At 44.1% G+C, this 18714-nt stretch overlaps 1 protein-coding gene across 3 annotated transcripts in view; it reads right to left on the bottom strand.

Annotated features, from left to right (window-relative positions):
• The window catches only part of AKAP14 (A-kinase anchoring protein 14), a 345387-nt gene that overhangs the window by 116218 nt on the left and 210455 nt on the right, over positions 1-18714 (bottom strand). For all 3 annotated transcript variants that reach the window (XM_069612691.1, XM_069612689.1, XM_069612690.1), the window contains 3 exons: positions 14245-14405; positions 11749-11840; positions 11074-11253 (listed from right to left, as the gene is read on the bottom strand). In XM_069612691.1, the coding sequence (XP_069468792.1) occupies positions 11074-11253; positions 11749-11840; positions 14245-14395 (423 nt within the window). In that variant the 5' untranslated portion in view covers positions 14396-14405. The remainder of the gene's footprint in view (positions 1-11073; positions 11254-11748; positions 11841-14244; positions 14406-18714) is intronic.

Here is an 18714-nt window from a genome sequence, read left to right on the forward strand (position 1 = left end):
AAACTGCAGCACTCTGCTTAGACACTTAGCACTACCAGAACTCCTTATTTGCTCTGCCTGCAAATTATTCCACCCATTTGCAAGCAATAGGTAACAGATGTTGCTTTTTCCACTGTGGACTGCTCAAACTGCAGAACTCTGCTCAGGCACTCCACACTACTAAGCTGGATTATCTGATTCTGATCCGACCTTATGCCTGATCAGACCTTATGCCTGATGAATATAACCAGGTTACTCACCGTAGTGACCACCTTACTCCTAGTCCATAGTCCCCTTTCCTCCATACTTATGGGACATTCCTCTGTCCTGTGGGACGGGACCGGAGCACTTTGTAAAAAGCATCACATTTTTCAAAAATGTGTCCTTTCTCTCTTTTTATGCGGGGTCCTGCACGCGGCCGTAACCCTGCCCTTCTTAGCTCCGCCCAGCGCATCGCCCATCAGTTCTTTTATATCGCCAGGTCAGAGACCTTTAAGCAATAATAGAGGAACCTTATTAGAGGGGACGGCGGGCGGGCGTATGGAGGAAAGGGGACTATGGACTAGTAAGGTGGTCACTACGGTGAGTAACCTGGTTATACTCCTACGTCCCGTCCCCTTTCCTCCATACTTATGGGAGATTCCCAAGCACTCCTCACAGGAACTACGGGTGGATGGAAACCCCCTTACTGAAAAAGGTTTTTCAGCACAGCCTGGCTAAACTGAGCATCAGATCTGGAGCTCAAGTCCAAGCAGTAATGTTTACAAAAAGCCGATGGGGAGGCCCAAGTAACCGCGTTCACAATGGTCTCCCAGGGAACATACTTTTGAAAGGCAACAGCAGCTGCCTTGCCCCATACCAGATGTGCATGAATTTCTTTAGGAGGCTCTAGACCCTGAACAGTCTAAGACTCCGTAATACAGGCAGCAATCCATCTGGAGATAGTCGCTTTGGAGGCCTGCTTGCCTTGCGGGTTACCAAAGGTCACCAAAAGTTGAGAAGAACTCCTAAGTTCAGAAGTTCTGTCCAAATAGAACTTAAGAGCTCTTCTAACATCCAGGCAATGCAAAACCCTCTCAGCTTCTGAGGCCAGGTATGGAAAGAAGACAGGCAGCGAGATTGACTGATTTAGATGGATATCGGAAACCACCTTTGGTAAGAAAGAAGGATTTGTCCTAAGGACAACCTTATCCTTGTGGAAAACCAAGAAGGGATGCTCCACCGACAAAGCTTAGAGCTCACTCACACACCTTGCTGAGGTAACGGCGACCAAGAAAGCCACCTTCCACGAAAGGTGATTTAAATCTACCGTAGCCATTGGTTCGAAAGGCTTATGGCACAAGGCCGTAAGAACCACGTTCAGATCCCACGTCGGATGTGGTTTGCGAACAAGAGGGTAAGACGCATTAGACCCGCAAAGTGCCGTTTAATCACTGGATTTGACAGTGAGAAAGAGCACAGGTCTGTGGATAGATAGGCGGCCACAGCCGAATGATAAGTCCTGCATGACAGGACATAAATGCCTGACTCTGCTAGATGAGAGATGAAGGACAGCACCGTGTCAATCGTAGCCACCCTGGGGTCCAACTGTTTGGCTAAGAACCAGTGACAGAACCAAAGCCACTTGCTCTTATACTGAGACCTGGTTGCCTGAATAATGCGCATGTTGTCAGCAGACAGGTTGAGATGTTCTAAAGATCTGAACTCAGGCCCCATGCCACCAAGCTGAACGATTGTGGGGAGGGGTGCCACAGCTGCCGATCTCTCTGGTGAAGCAGATCGGGAACTGGCGGAAGCTTGATCGGTGCACATACCGACAGATGGTGAAGCTCTGAAAACCAGAACCTGGCCGGCCACCACGGAGCTATGAGCAGAAGAGAACAGTTCACTGTGTTCTTCAGCTTGCAAATCGTCCGATGAATCAGAGGCAGAGGCTGAAAAGCATAGACCCTCATGTTGTGCCATGGAATCTCGAGAGCATCTCCCAGAGAGGAGGCTCCCAGCCCATTTCTGGAGGCATATAGAGGAAGTTTCTTGTTCGTCGATGTTGCGAAGAGGTCCACTTCCGGTGTGCCCCAACACATGAATATCTGTGAGAGGACCTCCGCTTTCAATTCCCACTTGTAGCTGACCATTGTTTGTCGGCTGAGGGCATCTGCCGTGACGTTCAGCTGGCCCGGGATATGTACTGCCACCAGCCAGACACCATGCTGAACCGCCCATTCCCAAATCTGAATGGCCAGATCCACAAAAGGAGGAGACTTGGTGCCCCCTTGCTTGTTGATGTAAAACATGGACACTGCATTGTCCATGAGGACACAAACCACTTTGTTGGCAATGACTGGCCTGAACACCTTGAGCGCCAGGAAGATCGCCAGAAGCTCCAGATGATCTATATGAAGGAACTTGTCTTGGGGCGACCAGAGGTCGGAGACCTGAAGAAGATCCAATGTCGCACCCCACCCCAGAAGGGAGGAGTCCGTCATGACCGTCACCATCGGAGCAGGGTCTTGGAAACCGGCACCCACCGACAGGTTGCTGAGAGACGACCACCACACCAGGTCCACTCTCATGAAAGCCGGAATCGATATTATCTTGGAGTCCTGATCCACAGCCTGAGAACTCTGAAGAGCCATCTGCGTCCGTCTTATCTTGAGCCGAGCAAGGGGAAGAGCCAATATGCACGAGGCCATGAGGCCCAGAAGCCTCTGGAACCACCAGGCCGACATACTCTCCGACTGTGCAAACATCTGACAAGTGGCCAACAAATCCGCCATTCTGTCCCCGGTCAGGGAAAACTCTGCAGGCGATCGTGTTCCAACGAAAACCCAGGAAAGGCAAGTCCTGAGAGACCATCATGGAAGATTTCCGCCAATTCACCGACAGCCCAAGGTGAAACCGGAGCTGGAGGAGAGACTGAAGATTGCTTGAGGCTTCCAGCGGACAAGGACGGCGCAACAGCCAATCGTCCAAATACGGATACACATGGAGACCCTGTAGCCGAAGAAAAGCTGCGATAACCGACATCATCTTCGTAAAGACACGCGGTGCCGAGTTGAGGCCAAAAGGGAGCACTCAGAACTGGAAGTGGTCCTCCCCCACAGAAAACCGTAGGTATCTCCGATGCGGACTCCAGATCAGGATATGCATATATGCATCCTGGAGGTCCACCACACTGAGCCAATCGCCCTTCTGTAAAGAGGACTTTATTTGACAGGGCGTGATCATCTTGAATTTCTCTTGGGGTAGAGAGAGATTGAACTGGGAAAGGCCTAGGATGGTGCGCAGGCCAGCCTGGTTGGGTTTGGGCACCGTAAATAGCCGGGAATAGAAGCCCTCCCCTCGCTCCCCTAGGGGAACAGGTTACACCGCCCTGAGATCCAGTAACTTCTGAATCTCGGCTCTGAGGGAGGGCGACCCCGACTGCTGGAAAGGAGGATTGATAGGTGGGGTAAGGGGAAGGTGGAAGCAGAAGCCTGCCTGAGCGACTGACAAGACCCACCGGTCCTTGGTGATGGTCTGCCAAGCCTCCCAATGAGATGCAGTGTGTCCTCCCACCGGGGTTTCGTGCGACTGCAGAAAACCCTAATTTTGCTGGTTTGTCAGTGGCAGCACCACCTGAACCCGAGGAGGAGGCTGAGGAGCAGGAGAAAAACCGACTCCGTTGCTGCCTTCGGCGGGAATTTTCCAAAGGGGTGTCAACCCCACAGGATTTCCGATCTAAAAAACCCCTGAAGCCAGAGGAAGGCCGAGGGTTTGACAACAATTTCTGTGTCCTGAAAGGAGGTTTTACCAGGACAGACAAGGACTTGGCATTCTGAGTGCTGTCCTTAGTTTTGGTCAGCTCCATGTCTGTTGAAGAATGAAAGAGCTCCTTGCCATCAAAAGGCAGGTCCAAAACCTTATCCTGCACCTCCTTTGAGAACTTGGTGGCGTGCAGCCAAGCCTGACGAGAGGTATCCACACCAAGCATAACGCCACGGGCCGAGGTGTAGATGTGATGCGCCGCAGCCTCCAGCAGATCCTGTGCCAAGACCCTGGCGTCCGACAAACCCACTTTGAAATCTTCCAGCTTTTCAGCAGGAATAAACTCCTCAAACTCCGACAGACCTTTCCACATTTCCATATTCGCCCCCCGCTAACACCAGTTCTGCATTGGCTTGACGCAGCTGCAGGGCTGAGTTAGCGAAAATCTTCCTCCCAAGGGAGTCGAGAAGCTTATCCTCTTTGGCCAGAACCTGTGTAGCCGTTATAGAAGATGATGACGCAGGTCTGGATTGCAAAGTGGCTGCAGCCACTACCGTGGACGAGGTGGGCGGACACAACGCTAAAGCCACCTCTTCCAAAGAATGGAGCCTATAACGCACGTCAATCTTCTTATTGACAAACAGTCCACAGTGTGGTTTCTCCCAAACTTTACGGACCTCGGCCAAAACGTCCTTCTGCAAGAACAAGCTGGTACGCTCCGAAGGAGATAAGGTGAACTCCCCCGAAAGCACACCCTCCTGCAGAGCGGGTGCCTCAGGTACTGGAACATCCAACAGACACATCATGTCTGGCACCCGGTCATGGAAAGCTCGGACAGAGCGGGGCTGGTCTTCGCTGTCCTGATCGCCCTGTACGCCGTCCGACAGGTCCAGATCAGGTTGAGTCACATCCGGCACCACAATCACCTTGTCCACTGGGGACAATGGGGGCAGGGGAGGAAGAGTTGGGGGAGGCCCAGCCGGTAAGGGCGGCGCCGGCAGAGGCACAGGAACCGCCGCCGGGACCGTTGGCGCAGGCGGGTATATCTCCCTAAACAAGCCTCGAAAGTACTCCTTCATGGGGTCGGAACGCATCAGTTTTTGAAACTTGCCGAAAAAGGCGTCCTCCGCCGATGATTTAGGTGCGACAGGAGGAGGCCTTTGATGAGCGGAGTAATTCCAGGGGCGTAAGGGAGAAGGTTGCCAAGAGGGCCCTTCCCCACTGTTGCTACATAAATCAAGGGCGCCAATACCGCAGGAAATGAGACATTGGGCCTCATTACGAGGTGGGCGGTAAGGGATTACCGGCACCGGTAAGGGCACTGTTGCCGGTAATCCCTTACCGCCCTACTACGAGGTCCCTTAGCGGGTCCCTTCCATAACGCCTGGTTTTACCAGGCGTTATGGAAGGGACCCGTTAAGGGACTTCAGAGCTAATAATGGTACCGCAATTTGCGGTACCGTTATTAGCACCTTCCCCCTTCCCATTGAGCCCTATGGGGGCTGAAATAGGAATGGGGAATGGCTTTTTCAATGGGGACTCACCGGTCCCGCAAAGGTAGGAATAGACCGGTAAATCCCCATTGAATGGGACCGGACATGGTACCGGTATTGGAGGTAGTCATGGCACTAATAGCGCCATGACTACCTCCAACCTCGTAATGAGGCCCATTGTGCGGTAGAGGCATCCGAGCGTTCCAGTCATAAACTGGACAAAACGGATGTGCACAAGGAAACCGATGTTCACCTGAAAAACCACCCCCTACACCTAGGGCCGATGGTGTAGTTGTAAGGGATGTATCCAAAATGGCCACCGTGGTCTTGGCGGGAACGGTCAACATTTTGTCGGCACCTCTGGAGAACTGCGACATGTGTGGAAGTGAAGCAGGGATTCCCACAGGTGGGTCAGGGGTCTTCATTTTAGCCTTAACACAAGGAACCACGGCCGAACCGGTACTGTGAGGCCTAGAATGTTTCTGTGACATAGTAACAGCCAAACTAGCCTTCAAATGAAGGACCTCGGCGCTGCCGGTAACGGAGGGATTACGGTCCAAAACCTCACTCTGTGACCCCTCAACAGATCTGGGGTCTCCGCAAGAGTGGGAACGATGAGGAACACACTTCACCCACAAGACCTTAACAGGCCTCTCAGCCTCTAAATGACGGGCCTCAGACCCGAGTCCGGTAAAAGCCTCTTCACGAGGGGCCTCGAACTTCTGTTCGGTGTCAACAACCTCAACCGAGGTCTCAGGGCGTACCCTAGTGATTTTACGGGAAGCTCCAACCAAGGAGACCTCGAAGCAAGCTCTGGTACCAGGTGCCTCAGTAGAACTGGGCCCACAAACAGCCCCCACAGGAGGGGCCTCGGAATGTAATCTGGTGTCAATAGGCCCCATACGGAAGCCCTCGGAGAAATCTCCCGGTACAATTCTTAGGCCTGGAAGACACCTCAGGGCTTGCCCCAGTAATAGAGCTTTTGACGCTCCTCCCGGACCGGGAACACCCCGGGAAGGAGTCCCCCGGCCGGGGTGCCCTAAAAAGTAAAGAACTCACCGGGCGTTTCTTTTTCTCGTCAATGAAAGTTTGAAAATGCGTCGGGGGAGTACGTTGAAACACCTTCTCCCACCGCTCCAAATGACATTGAAGCGCCCGGACCGAAAGGGAGTCGCAATAAAAGCACAAGTCCCACTGGTGGTCCGGACCTAAACACTCTAAGCAAAGAGGAGGGGGATCCACCCTAGCGAAGCGTCGCTGACAAGAAGAACAATTTGGAAAGTCTAGCTGAAACGGCATAGACGGACTACCACACGGCCGCTAAGCCAGAGCAAAAGAGGAGGAACTGGAAGGAAAAAATCTTCTGAAGATGCAAGTGCGTCCAGTACTGAGCGAGCGGAGAAACGGACTGATGGGCGATGTGCTGGGCGGAGCTAAGAAGGGCGGAGTTACAGCCGCGTGCGGTACCCCGCGTAAAAAGAGAGGAAGGACACATTTGTGAAAAATGTGATGCTTTTTACAAAGTGCTCCGGTCCCATCCCACAGGACGGAGGAATGTCCCATAAGTATGGAGAAACGGGGACGGGACATAGGAGTAAATGGCTTCAAAGTGCTTCACAAGCACCACTGGAGCTGAATTAGTCTGAAGAAGAGTATTATGAATGTTTGAAGCGAAGGTTAATTGAGAGGTTTAGAGAGTACAAAAAGAAAGAAGTGTTGCTTGATCAGCTTGGGTGACTGTGTCTCTTAACAACATGGAATGAAGGGTGAGAGGTTACAAGGTGGACTCTTTTAAAGGCATTCTGAATGTTAGTTCCCAAGAGCTAAATCATCCCCTTGGAGACTCTAATGAACCTGACCCAAGGATGCTGCAGCTGACTCTGTGTCTCCCACAGAGTAACTACAAGTGATTGTGTGGTACCTACTCACATGCAGGTAGTCAAGATGCCCCTGCTAGATGTCGACTTAACTGTGGAGACTGTGGGTCTTCTGACCACAGGAAAGGGCACACTAGGTGTAAAGGGACACAATAGGGGAAAAAGGCCAGTAGCCTCACTTTCCTTCCTGAACAAGAGGGATCCAGCGATTGCATGCTCATAACAGCATCCACAGAATAACCAAGATAATTAATTAGTAAGACAAATTCTGCTAGTTTATCAGCCCCAGTTGAATTTAAGATCACTCATAATCTTTGGATCTTAGTATTATTATTTTCTTACAGCACACACAGTCACAGGAGGTCCTTCAAATCAACCGAATTATGCAAAATATCTAGTCTATGTGGAATCACTAATGAATAATGAGACAGATATGACTTCATTCAAATAATTACTTTGGGTGAGTTTAAGGATGTATACTCTTGTCTGCTCTATTATAAATAATCAGCCCACTGTTAAAATCCAGCAATCATTATTGCATAAGTGACCAACACAAGCTGTACTAACAAGTGTTTCCTTTTCCTTTTTCATTTATATTTAAATCTTTCTGTGTTTATTATGTACTTATTATATTTATACAATGCATTGTCGGTTTATTATGTGTTGATTATATAGAATGCACCGTTCTAAATATAAGGAAAAACCTTTTGCCTGTAATACCTTCAAGAAAGGAACTATTTTAGGAATGTCAATAGAAGTGTGTTTGATTTGGACTAAAATAACATATGCAAATCGTGGTGCACAATTTGATTTGAAGATGTGCGCTTTATCAGTGAAACACATGTTGGTCACGGTCAATACAAATTTGCTTACATTATTTTGCATCTTAGTACAGAAACATCATATTGAAGTTGTGTACACCTTATTGCTCGGGCACAATATATAGATTTTAAAAATCTCATGACAGTAGTTTTTATGACTACTCCATTACCACAATCGAAGAAGGTTCATTGGCACTACAACCAAGACTTTGTCATCAGTTTGGAGTCCTACCAAAAGTAGGCACACTGTTCTCAGAAGTTGAGCATAGCGTGCTTAGTCCCAGATCAGTAAACCTTTGTCATGCTGTCACATAAAGGCCATCTCCCACACTTGAAGGTCAACACACAACATCATTGCTAGATGCTTTGGGTTAACGCCAATCAGACAGCAGCAGAGCAATAAAAACAGGTTTGGAATCTGTCAAGCGATCATATAAGTTGGGTTAAAATGGCCTGTCGTGTGTGCAAATGCATGCTGTGGTGAAGAAACAATTTCTAAATTAATGGTAGCAATGACTTCATAACTCCTTGAATTAAAATATGCTCTTGAAGCCTTGTAGTATTGTGTTTCCCACCACCTCAGATTAAGACATGTAGTAGTGTGTTCAGTACCTTTCTTAAAGATCTGTGAAGGACCTACAGACACAGGTTCAACCTCTAGTGGGGACGGCTAACCCCCTTCATCCTTCTACAGTTGGCTTAAGTAGACATGCTTTCATTACATTGCTTATTTTCTGCGGTTAACTTAATAACATCAAACTGGGCAATGAAAGCACCAATTATTATGGTGGTAGGAATTTGGTTTGAAGCCTTATACAAAATGTGATATTATTATCGTATAACCTGATTTTATGTTTCTTCTTTTTTAAAACAATGTTTAAATCATTACATTTTGAATTTGTGTGTATTATATTCAATATTCCCTTCCTTCTTCTTATGCACTTATCTATAAACATTTAAAACAAACAACCCTTTCCCCGTAATATCCTTTTTCAAGTAAACATGAAGCTCTGGTTCTTTTTTACATCTATGGCTTGGTAATTCGTTTTACGCCATCTCTGAATTTTCTAAAATGTATAGTATATTTTTACAAAGTCGTAATAAAGGCTAACTCACCTACTTTATCTGCAATGGCGAAAAAGTGTTTTACAGATAGTTTTACTCAAAGGTGGAATGATTAAGTCTATGGGTAATGTCCATTTCATACTTAAATTGCATAGATGGAAACATGAAGCGTAAAACACATATGTACAATTGCTTGACCTTTTTCAGCTTTTTCAGGTTTCAGCTACGTTGTTGGAAAAGTGCAAATGCCTCCCGCAATTAGGATTGCAGGAGGCATTTGTAATGGATTCCTATGAAATCTGCCTGCTTTTACCAGGTGGAGATTTCAGATGGATTCCAATGGAATCCACAGCATTACCGCCAGCATGAAATTCCATGCTGGCAGTAAGGCAGAGAGAAAATGGAGGCAAATATGGTATGTCCGACCCAACCCCTAAACTCTGCCTGACAAATGCAGGAACTAGAGGCAGATTGGTAAAAGTGGCAGCACAAATGTTTACCGCCACGTTTACTGATCCGCTTCAGAAACAAAATGACTACCATCCCTCTATTCACTTCATTTCTTCTAATACAACTTTACATTGCATGTGTTTTGCTTTTGCTCCAGAAACACAATGGCTGTTCTCAGTGCTCGAGATCAGGCAGTAATGATAGTTGTTTCGTCCTGTGGCACTACATGTAGTGGCCCATGCATATCAATCGAGATGTGTGTGTGAAAGGAGGGGAGGGGCACCTTATGTGTCTCTTTAGTATTTTGTGTTAGGAGTATTTTTGCTTCTTATGTTTCTTTTGTGGGAATAATTGGCTATTTTTAGGGGGTAGAAGTGGCTGATACGCCCCTTACCTGTAGGGCTGGATTGTTCTGGTGTTTACTATTTACCCCAAATCATTCACAGAGCTACTACACTCAAGCCATGTTTTCTTCTTTTTTCCACTGTTGCCGGTCAGATACATTATGTATTCATGATATCCCCACCTAACTTCTTCAGTTTTATTTCTTTCTAGTTTTACCGTAACAACTTCACTTCATTTGCCACTTACTTCGTTGACACTTTCACATGGTTCTTCAGGACTTTATTTTGAATTGTGTTTTCGGGATAATTTTTTCTGTAAAATGTTTTACTATTTTTATTTAGTGCTAAGCATCACCATAAATTGTTTTGAACATGCTTATACTAAGGATTAGAATTGAAAAGCAATTGTTTATTCAGTGTAACAAAATTAGTATGCTGTAGAACAATTGCGCGCAAGTTTACTTAGTTTAAAGCATTGCATTTTACTACCAAACATTCTTTTTTATCACTTCTAAAATTATGTTGGTACCAGTAGTATAGTTTTTATAATGAGGGTGGATTGTTGAGCTAATGTGAGAAGTTTGCAATAAAAAAAAGACAAATCTCATTTCTATGAGATTCTAAGATTCATTACAGTTTCTAAGACGGTTGTGAATATCGAATAAAGTTTTAAAAGTCAGAAGAAAATGGTCTAAAATACATTTTCAACTGTTGATGGGAGTGGAATGTGGAAATGGATGGGAAAGGGATTTGAGACAGAGTGTGTTGGAAGGGGTTGCTATATTATAAAGTAAAACTATAAAGAAGTAATGTTAGGTATACGCAGGCGAAGTAATGGTATGATGATGTGAAAGAGACAAAGTAAATGTAGGACAAAGTTAAACATGTGAAAGTAAACATCAACATCCTTAGTTATCAGACTAATTTCTATCCCATTTGCACTTATAACATCTGTACAAATTCCCATCCAATCATATGCATGAAAACACCTTAATGAACTCAAATTTAAACTAAGTAGAAACTATCCTGTAGCCACTCCTCAAATATGAACTCTACGAATCTGTGATTTGGGGGACTTGCACAATTTAGATACACACGCAAAGCTGGCTTTTGCATTATTTCTGTTGGGGGGAAAACATTTTGAGAAAACAAATCTGGGAAAGCAAAAAATGAGAACCATATTTGTATTCTATTTACTGCCGCCTTTCAACGAGCAAACCACAACTAACCTGACAGAGCCACCTCGAAGAACGAAGGCGAACACACAGAAAGCATTCCGATACTGGTGTATACTTACACATGGTTTAACCTTGGAGATCTCGATGATGAAATAGATGCTTGCTATTGCTCGAGGAATAGGTTTCCGACATGTTGGTAAGCTCCAGTTCATCCTGTAATGGTACCTCTTGCAGAACTCCAACTCCTCTTCATGCAAAAAGTCAGTGCAGTGCAGCCAACTCTCGTGGAACTCCCAGGTCTGCTTAACATAAAGCACGAGAGTGATAACAGACCCTAGCCCCATCTCTACTGTCATTCTTTCTTTGAACCACATGGTACATTGGTGAGATTCTGGAAACCCTGTGTTCAGTTTAAAGTGCAAAATCTGATCTTTGATGATCTTCTGTACGTAATGTCTAGCATATTAAAATATGAAATGCATAAAAATGTTTCTAAAATTTTGTTAAAATGTGCAGCTTATCCCCCAACTATGTGTGCCTCTGTTTAGAGCAGTATATGCCAATATTTTACTTGATCTTCAGTGCATTCTTATTTACCAGGTGTTATCCATTCTTTTTAATGTTGGACAATATTCCAAAAGTTTATGATTTCAATAGACCTATTTCCTAGAGTACTTTTTAGGGTTACATTCTAGAATAAATGAAGAATATGCATTGACATGTGCACGCCCAGGTAGGTTGACAATGTCATACTTTATTGAAGACCTTGGTAAATAGTTGCCTTCTTAGCTTACACTAATGTAGTCTTCAATTTGCTGTATTCCATTATTCACCGTGAATTCTTCACATGAGGTCCAATTAATGTTTTTTATTGCGTAGCTCTGTTCTGAAAAGAATAAAGTTTCAAATTTGCAAATGGTATTCAAGTAGCAATGAGAACATAAGGAATACTTTTTGTTAATAATGGCATTTATGGAGACCCCCATCATGAAGTCTTAATTTTAGCAATTCACTTTAACCATAAATGGGTATCGATGAAGAACCCATTATGAGGAATTCTAGCATGTAGAAAACTATATAAGCTATAAAATATTAATATAAAGGGATTCTTTATTCGGCGTAATGCCATGAAAGAACACCATATAAATAGATGTACACAAAAAACAACCAGGTGCAAATGGGATAAAAACAATCATGATAAATTGCACAATATGTATAATGATTAAAAATACTAACAATAGTCATAACTTTATTAACTTCACAATTCATTTTCGTTTTATTACCACTTATAATACAAACAAAAATAATATTCATAAGTGACATTTAAAATATTAATAGTAACACTGATACCTTAAATGGCATGAAAGCCCCTTTTACAAATAGATTTTTCATTGAAATTATTGTACCGTTTACTTTATTTAAACAATGAATGAACAATGATACTTTGAATATTGGTGTTGCATCTCATATTCTCTTCATAGTGTATTTAAAAATTGATTATTACTTTTTGGTACTACAAATGTGCCATGATGGTTTTTTTCATAATATATTTGTCATAATCACAGAATGCTCTTCTAGTCTCTGGTGCACCTGACCCTGCTGTTACTTCTTCACTTTCCACTTCTGACTTTGCGTCTTACTTCTGAAATGGGCAACCTACACTCTGCCTTTTCTTCTTGATCACCTCTCTGAAGTGTCACTTAGCCTCTAAATTCTAACATCCAATAGTAATTCTGCCCATCTCTTGATCACATGCCTTGTGCTTTTTTCTTTACGGTCTATCCTTCGCTCTTTCCGTACGTGACTTCTCTTTTCTATTCTTCTCTCGTACGTTACTTCTATTTTCAATTCTTCTCTTCTGGTACATTTACTCTTTTCTTTAAACACACTACAATGTTATCTATTCTTAAATAAAGGTTCCCTGGATGCTTCCCTTCCTACAGACTACCATCATATCTCTCTTACTCTTTTAACTTCTTGAATGTACTGCTAAAACTCAATTATCTTCATATCTTGACTCTAATTCTGTTTCTCCCCCTTCAATCAGGCTTCCATCCTGCTTACTCTACTAAAAATGTTCCTGACTTGTTTTAAATCTTCCCTCCATTCCAAACAATCATCACTTCTTTTTTTCCCAAACTGATTTGAGGTGAGTCATTCTTTTTTCTGGTCCTCTTTGGATTTCTGGCTTACTCCTTTCTTAGTTGTTTGCTTAGATCTTTAACTGTTCTTATCTTGTTTCTTGGGCTGTTGATCATTGCTCTACCTTACCTCTTTGCTCTGGTGTTCCTAAGGGTTCTGTTTTTGGACTGATATATTTTCATTTTATACATTGTTCCTCTATTATCCACTCTCATAGTCTAAATTGCCATTGTTATTAGTTTCAAATTCAAATTTCTTTTTCTACATTTACTTATTAAATGAATTCTTCTATTTTGGACTATCTCTCTTCTGTCAGGTCTTGCATGTTCATTCACTCTCTTCATCTTAAACCATCCAAGACAAAGATAATTTTTTGCCTGCTTGCTCTCCTTAAGGCTGTCCTCTTTCTATGCATTTTTCTCCTGATTCTCTAACTTGCGTTTCTTCTGCTCTGAACCTTTGTGTCATGTCAGACCCTTCACTATCCTTTTCTTCTCATGCCCCTCTTCTTACTTTTTCATGCCATTTTCAATTTTTCAACGTCTGCAAGATTCACCCTTTTCTTACCAAGACTCTTGTTATCACTTTGACCTTCTCTCTTCTTGGCTACTGTTTCTTGCTTTTCCTTGGTCTTCCTGCCTGTGCTGTTTCACCTTTTAACTTAACTTTATTTTGAATTCTGCTGTGTGTCTTCTATTTCGGTTGCCCTCTTGTTCTTCTATTACCTCTTTCCTTGGTTCAATTGAGTGGCTTCCATTTTTGACCATCTTCAGTTTAATTGTCTTTGTATTGTTTTTAAATATATTCATGGCTTAGCTCTCATATATCACTTTTATAATTTCTATTTACTCCCTTTCTCAGCCTGATTGGTCCTTTGCTCCTTTCCTTCTCACTGTTACTCACACAGCCTTGTTTCCGTTCCCTCGATCTTCTGGCCCCTAAGCTCTCGAAATGTTAGCCTTACTTCATTCAGCTCCTACTCTTGCTTCTTCTCGTTCTTCTCTTAAAGCGGTTTTCCCATTTTGTAATTTTGTACAACGCTTTATAATAGGCACTATGTAAATTCAAAAAATAGGTAAATGCTAGTATTCAGAAATAACACTTATATCTGCATTCTATTAAATACAGGAATATTATAATCTCAATACCTTTTTCAGGACAAGTCCGTGGCTCTTCCAGTGCCATTTGCTGTCTCATTTGCAGGTTTTCCAGATACTCCACTGCGTTGTGTATTGCAGTTTCAACTATCTGTCCTGCTTTTTCATTTATTTCCATGACGATTGCCTCTTCCTCATCCATTTTCAAACAGCTGTTGGAAACAAATATGTGCAAATATTGTATAAGGGTAGGAACTGATCCTTCAGGTGTAGTTAACTGTTTTCACTTAGACTTCTATTGCTAGCCAACTGCACATTAAATTCGGCATGCTCTGTTAGCATTGCTACACCAATGCTAATACTCTAGGCACTCTCACTGTTAGGTGCACTTTACAGGAAGATGCTGTGCAAGTTATGCAAGCTTTCAACCGGTGAGCAGTCAAAGGTGCAGAAAGAGACAACAAAATGGCTCTGTGGTCCTGGTTATGCATTGACCAGCAAAGTATTTGCCATTTCTTTTATCATATTGTCTAAAGCAGCAGTGTTGTTTCTTCAGACAAATTGCAAGAGCATCAATTAAGATTACCATTGGCATATTCCATGCCTTGAGGTTCATCATTTTGATTCCTGCATTTGCCATTCTGCACTTTTGCCTATTTAGTGTAGAACTTAATAATAATACCCTCAACTGTACATAATGATATTTTAAGTCTCTATGAAGGTACATGACCATATGAGGGATTTGAATAAATAGTTGATACGCATCAGATAAATGCAGCTTCTGAGTATTGGGCATCACCGTATAGGCAGAATTTACTTCTGAGGAACGAGTAGCTAGTACATAGAGTGCCGCAAATCTAACTTTTACAGGAGCTGGAAACCATAACTTTATGTCTATTATATATCACCCACCATGGTGAGGGGGGATAGCTCAGGGGCAACACGTTTGTTTTGGAAGCAAGACAACGCAGCGCAACACAGGTTGGAATCCCAATCCTGCGCTTAGAAACCAATCTCTGGTATCAAGTGTGTTATAAAAGAACAATTATAATTTTGCTTACAATGGCCTCCTGATGTGTCTTAATACTCCTTTATATATATTCCCAAACATAAAGAGCTAATGTCACTTGGGCATGTGTGTATGGCAGTGTATGGCCTGGGAAGCTAAAAGTAGCTTGTGGTAGCTATGGTTGTCAAGCTAACCAGAGTCCTACAAACAGGAGCCAAATAGCTCGCAGCTCACACAACGTTTGAGCCCTGCTATGGAGAGGAATTATGCTGCAAAACTAGTTCATATATTAGACCACATAACTCTGCAGTGACTATCCAATGTACATACAAATGACTAAATGTTATGCCTGATACTATATATTGCTGGATAAAATAACGCTTCTTCAAGCCAAAATTGAACCAGAAAAACAAAGTCTTGCATCCGACTCTCATTTAGATGTAAACCACAAATCTAACCCAACACCGTGCAACTTATTCAAGTTCTCCCCTCTCACTATTAAGGAAGTAGAGGATACAATAACCAGCCTTAAACCATCCAAATGCCAGTTGGACATTTATCCTGCACCTATCATCGAAGAGGCAGCAAGGGATCTTGCTGCAATGGCACATGCCATTGATAGCCTTACCTGTGAACCTTGCATCTAGGTGAACCCCTCTGGTCCACTATACCGGCTTGCACATGCCATTGTTAGCCTTACCTGTGAATTCTGCATCTAGGTGAACCCCTCTGGTCTACTGTACCTGCTTGCAGATGCCACTGTTAGCCCCACCTGTGAAATCTGCACTTAGGTGAACCTTTCTGGTCTACGGCACCCGCTTGCACATGTCACCTGAAATCCCTCATGCATCTCCACAACCTAATTGAACCTAAATGTACCAAGTACTACTCTCTAGTTACCAGTGTACTAGGTCCTGTGCTAAAGTCAAATCTAGATGTCAGTTTGCTTGAATACTCCTACTGCATCTCCACAAGACAAACTTACTAAATATTAGTCCACTGTGCCTCCCTGACACGAATGACTCAGGTATACCACTGAAGCATATACTTAATATCAAGAGGCCAGCTTACAGTACATCTCTGGAATAGCCAAGAAATGCTCCCCACGAAAGTCACCTTGACACTAATACTATTCACGGCTATAGTTAGCACTATGGCCGTCACTCCCAAAACTAGCCCTTCTAAGGACAGAAACCGGAGACTTAGGTCCAGACTACCTAGCATCTATGAACCGGTAGGAAACCACCAGAATAATGCCAACAGACACACTACTACCCAACCTAAAAATCTGTACCACCCATCCAAACAATCCAACTACACCAATGATCAAACCCCCACCATAGATTGCGCAACTCTGGACACCCGATCACTCAAAATCTCTCAAACTAGCAAACCTAATAGTTCTATAACATTACTAGGATCCCTCATCAATGCAAGAGCAATGGTGGCCCATGCCACAGAAATTGCGGACATCCTAAATAAGGACAACCTGGATCTATTAGCCATAACTGAGACGTGGCTTCACGAGGCGGCAGGTCCAACACTGATGCTAGCAGTGCCCGATAACTACCAAATTCTCAGAGCAGACAGGCCTAATGCCAGAGGCGGCGGAATAGCCATCATCTGCAAATCTACCCTTCCCATCAGACAGGCCACATCAGTCTCCTACCCATCCTGTGAAGTACTTGCAGCCAAAATGCCCCTCTCTAACAATCGCACGCTCTCAATCCTTTTAATATACAGACCCCCAGAGCCCCTAGGCACCTTTGACGATGACTTAACTAGTTTTATAGCCATCAACACTAAAGACCATTCCCAAACCTTACTACTGGGAGACTTTAACATTGGCTTCAATGAAACTGACAATAAACACGCAGAGTCAGTTGCAGCCCTGCTCAAGGACCACGGCCTTGTCCAAAAAGTCCTCTCTCCTACCCACATCAAAGGAAGGACCCTCGATTGGGTATCGGAACCAGTGGTCGAAGTGAGCGGGAGCGGTCGGGAGCGGTGCTCCTATACTTGTTTTAATTACCTTGTACAGCTCCTATACTTTTATTTGAAAAAGAAACCGTTCTGGAATGGTTTTATTTTAAAATAAAAGTGTAGCAAGAAGTTGAAACCTTCCCTTTCAGTGCACTGCACTGAACGTTCCCTTAAACAGCAGGTGCAAGTGTTTGGGGGGTGTATTGTGTGTGGGGGGGTTTGTGGCAATGGGGTTTGTGGGGAGCAGGGGCAGGCTAGCAGGGAACATAGTTCCACTACTTCGTTTCGTACACTTCGACCACTGATCGGAACTGAACTGCAACATCAATATCACTGATATTGCTCCACAAACATGGACGGACCACTACTTAATAACCTTCTCCGCCACTCTGGATCTCCTCAGCCCCAAAATCAACAACATGGCTCCCCCTCTCCTGACCAGAAGCAAGAAGGACATGCCTGTTGAACACATTATCCCCCTCCTCCACCCAGCCATATCTGGTTTGGAAAGTAACAACCCAGACACCTTGGTAAATACTTTCAACAATGCTATGACCAAAGCACTAGACGCAGTTGCTCCAGCCAAACTACGTAAAGCTAAACAGGAAGCCCATTTAAATGCCTGGCTCCAATCTATCTGGCGCCACTCTCCCACTGAATACAACAAAAATAACCTAACCGAATTTGCCAAACTGTACAAAAAAGAAATGATCAAAACCAAGACGAACACCTTTAATGACAGGATTGCAAAAGCTAATTCCAATACTAAAGAGCTCTTCACCATCCTCCGTGAGATGGAATCCCCCATTCAACCTATAGACAACGCCCCTAAAAACAAAGCTTGGTGCACAAATATACAAAACGCCCTTGCTAATAAAATGTCCTTGCTACAATGTAAAATTGCTAAAAAAAAGGCCACTCTTCCACCCCTGCACCCTCAAATACCCCAATCGCAGCGATCTCTGTCCTGCACAACTAATAAAGGAAGCAGCTAGGGATCTAGCTCCCTTCATTTCCAAGCTTATAAACTCTTCCTTTAAATCCAACACGGTACCCATCAACCTTAAAGAATCATGGGTCCTCCCACTATTGAAAAACAAACTCTTGATCCCACCATCCCCACCAACTACAGACCTATCACCACAGTGCCTTTCCTATTAAAAATCCTAGACCGAGCTGCCTACATACAAATCCAGGATTACCTGGAGGCCAACCACCTGCTTGGCTCACGGCAATCTGGTTTCCGCCCACTCCACGGCACGGAAACAGCTCTGTTAGACCTCAAGACTCAAATTGAGGAACTTAAGGACAACGGGAAAACAGCCTTGCTCCTCCTACTGGACTTGTCGGATGCATTTGACCTGGTGGACCATGCAGTCTTATGTAACCACCTTGAATCTGCCGCCAACTTCACCGGAGATGCTATAGCATGGGTCCAATCCTTCTTAGCAAATCGCACCATGCGAGTCTTCTCCACTACCAACTCAACTGACCCCATCAAAATAACCTGCGGTGTCCCACAAGGATCC

Source organism: Ambystoma mexicanum, chromosome 5p, assembly GCF_040938575.1.
Source record: "Ambystoma mexicanum isolate Mex_15411 chromosome 5p, UKY_AmexF1_1, whole genome shotgun sequence".
NCBI lineage: Eukaryota > Metazoa > Chordata > Amphibia > Caudata > Ambystomatidae > Ambystoma > Ambystoma mexicanum.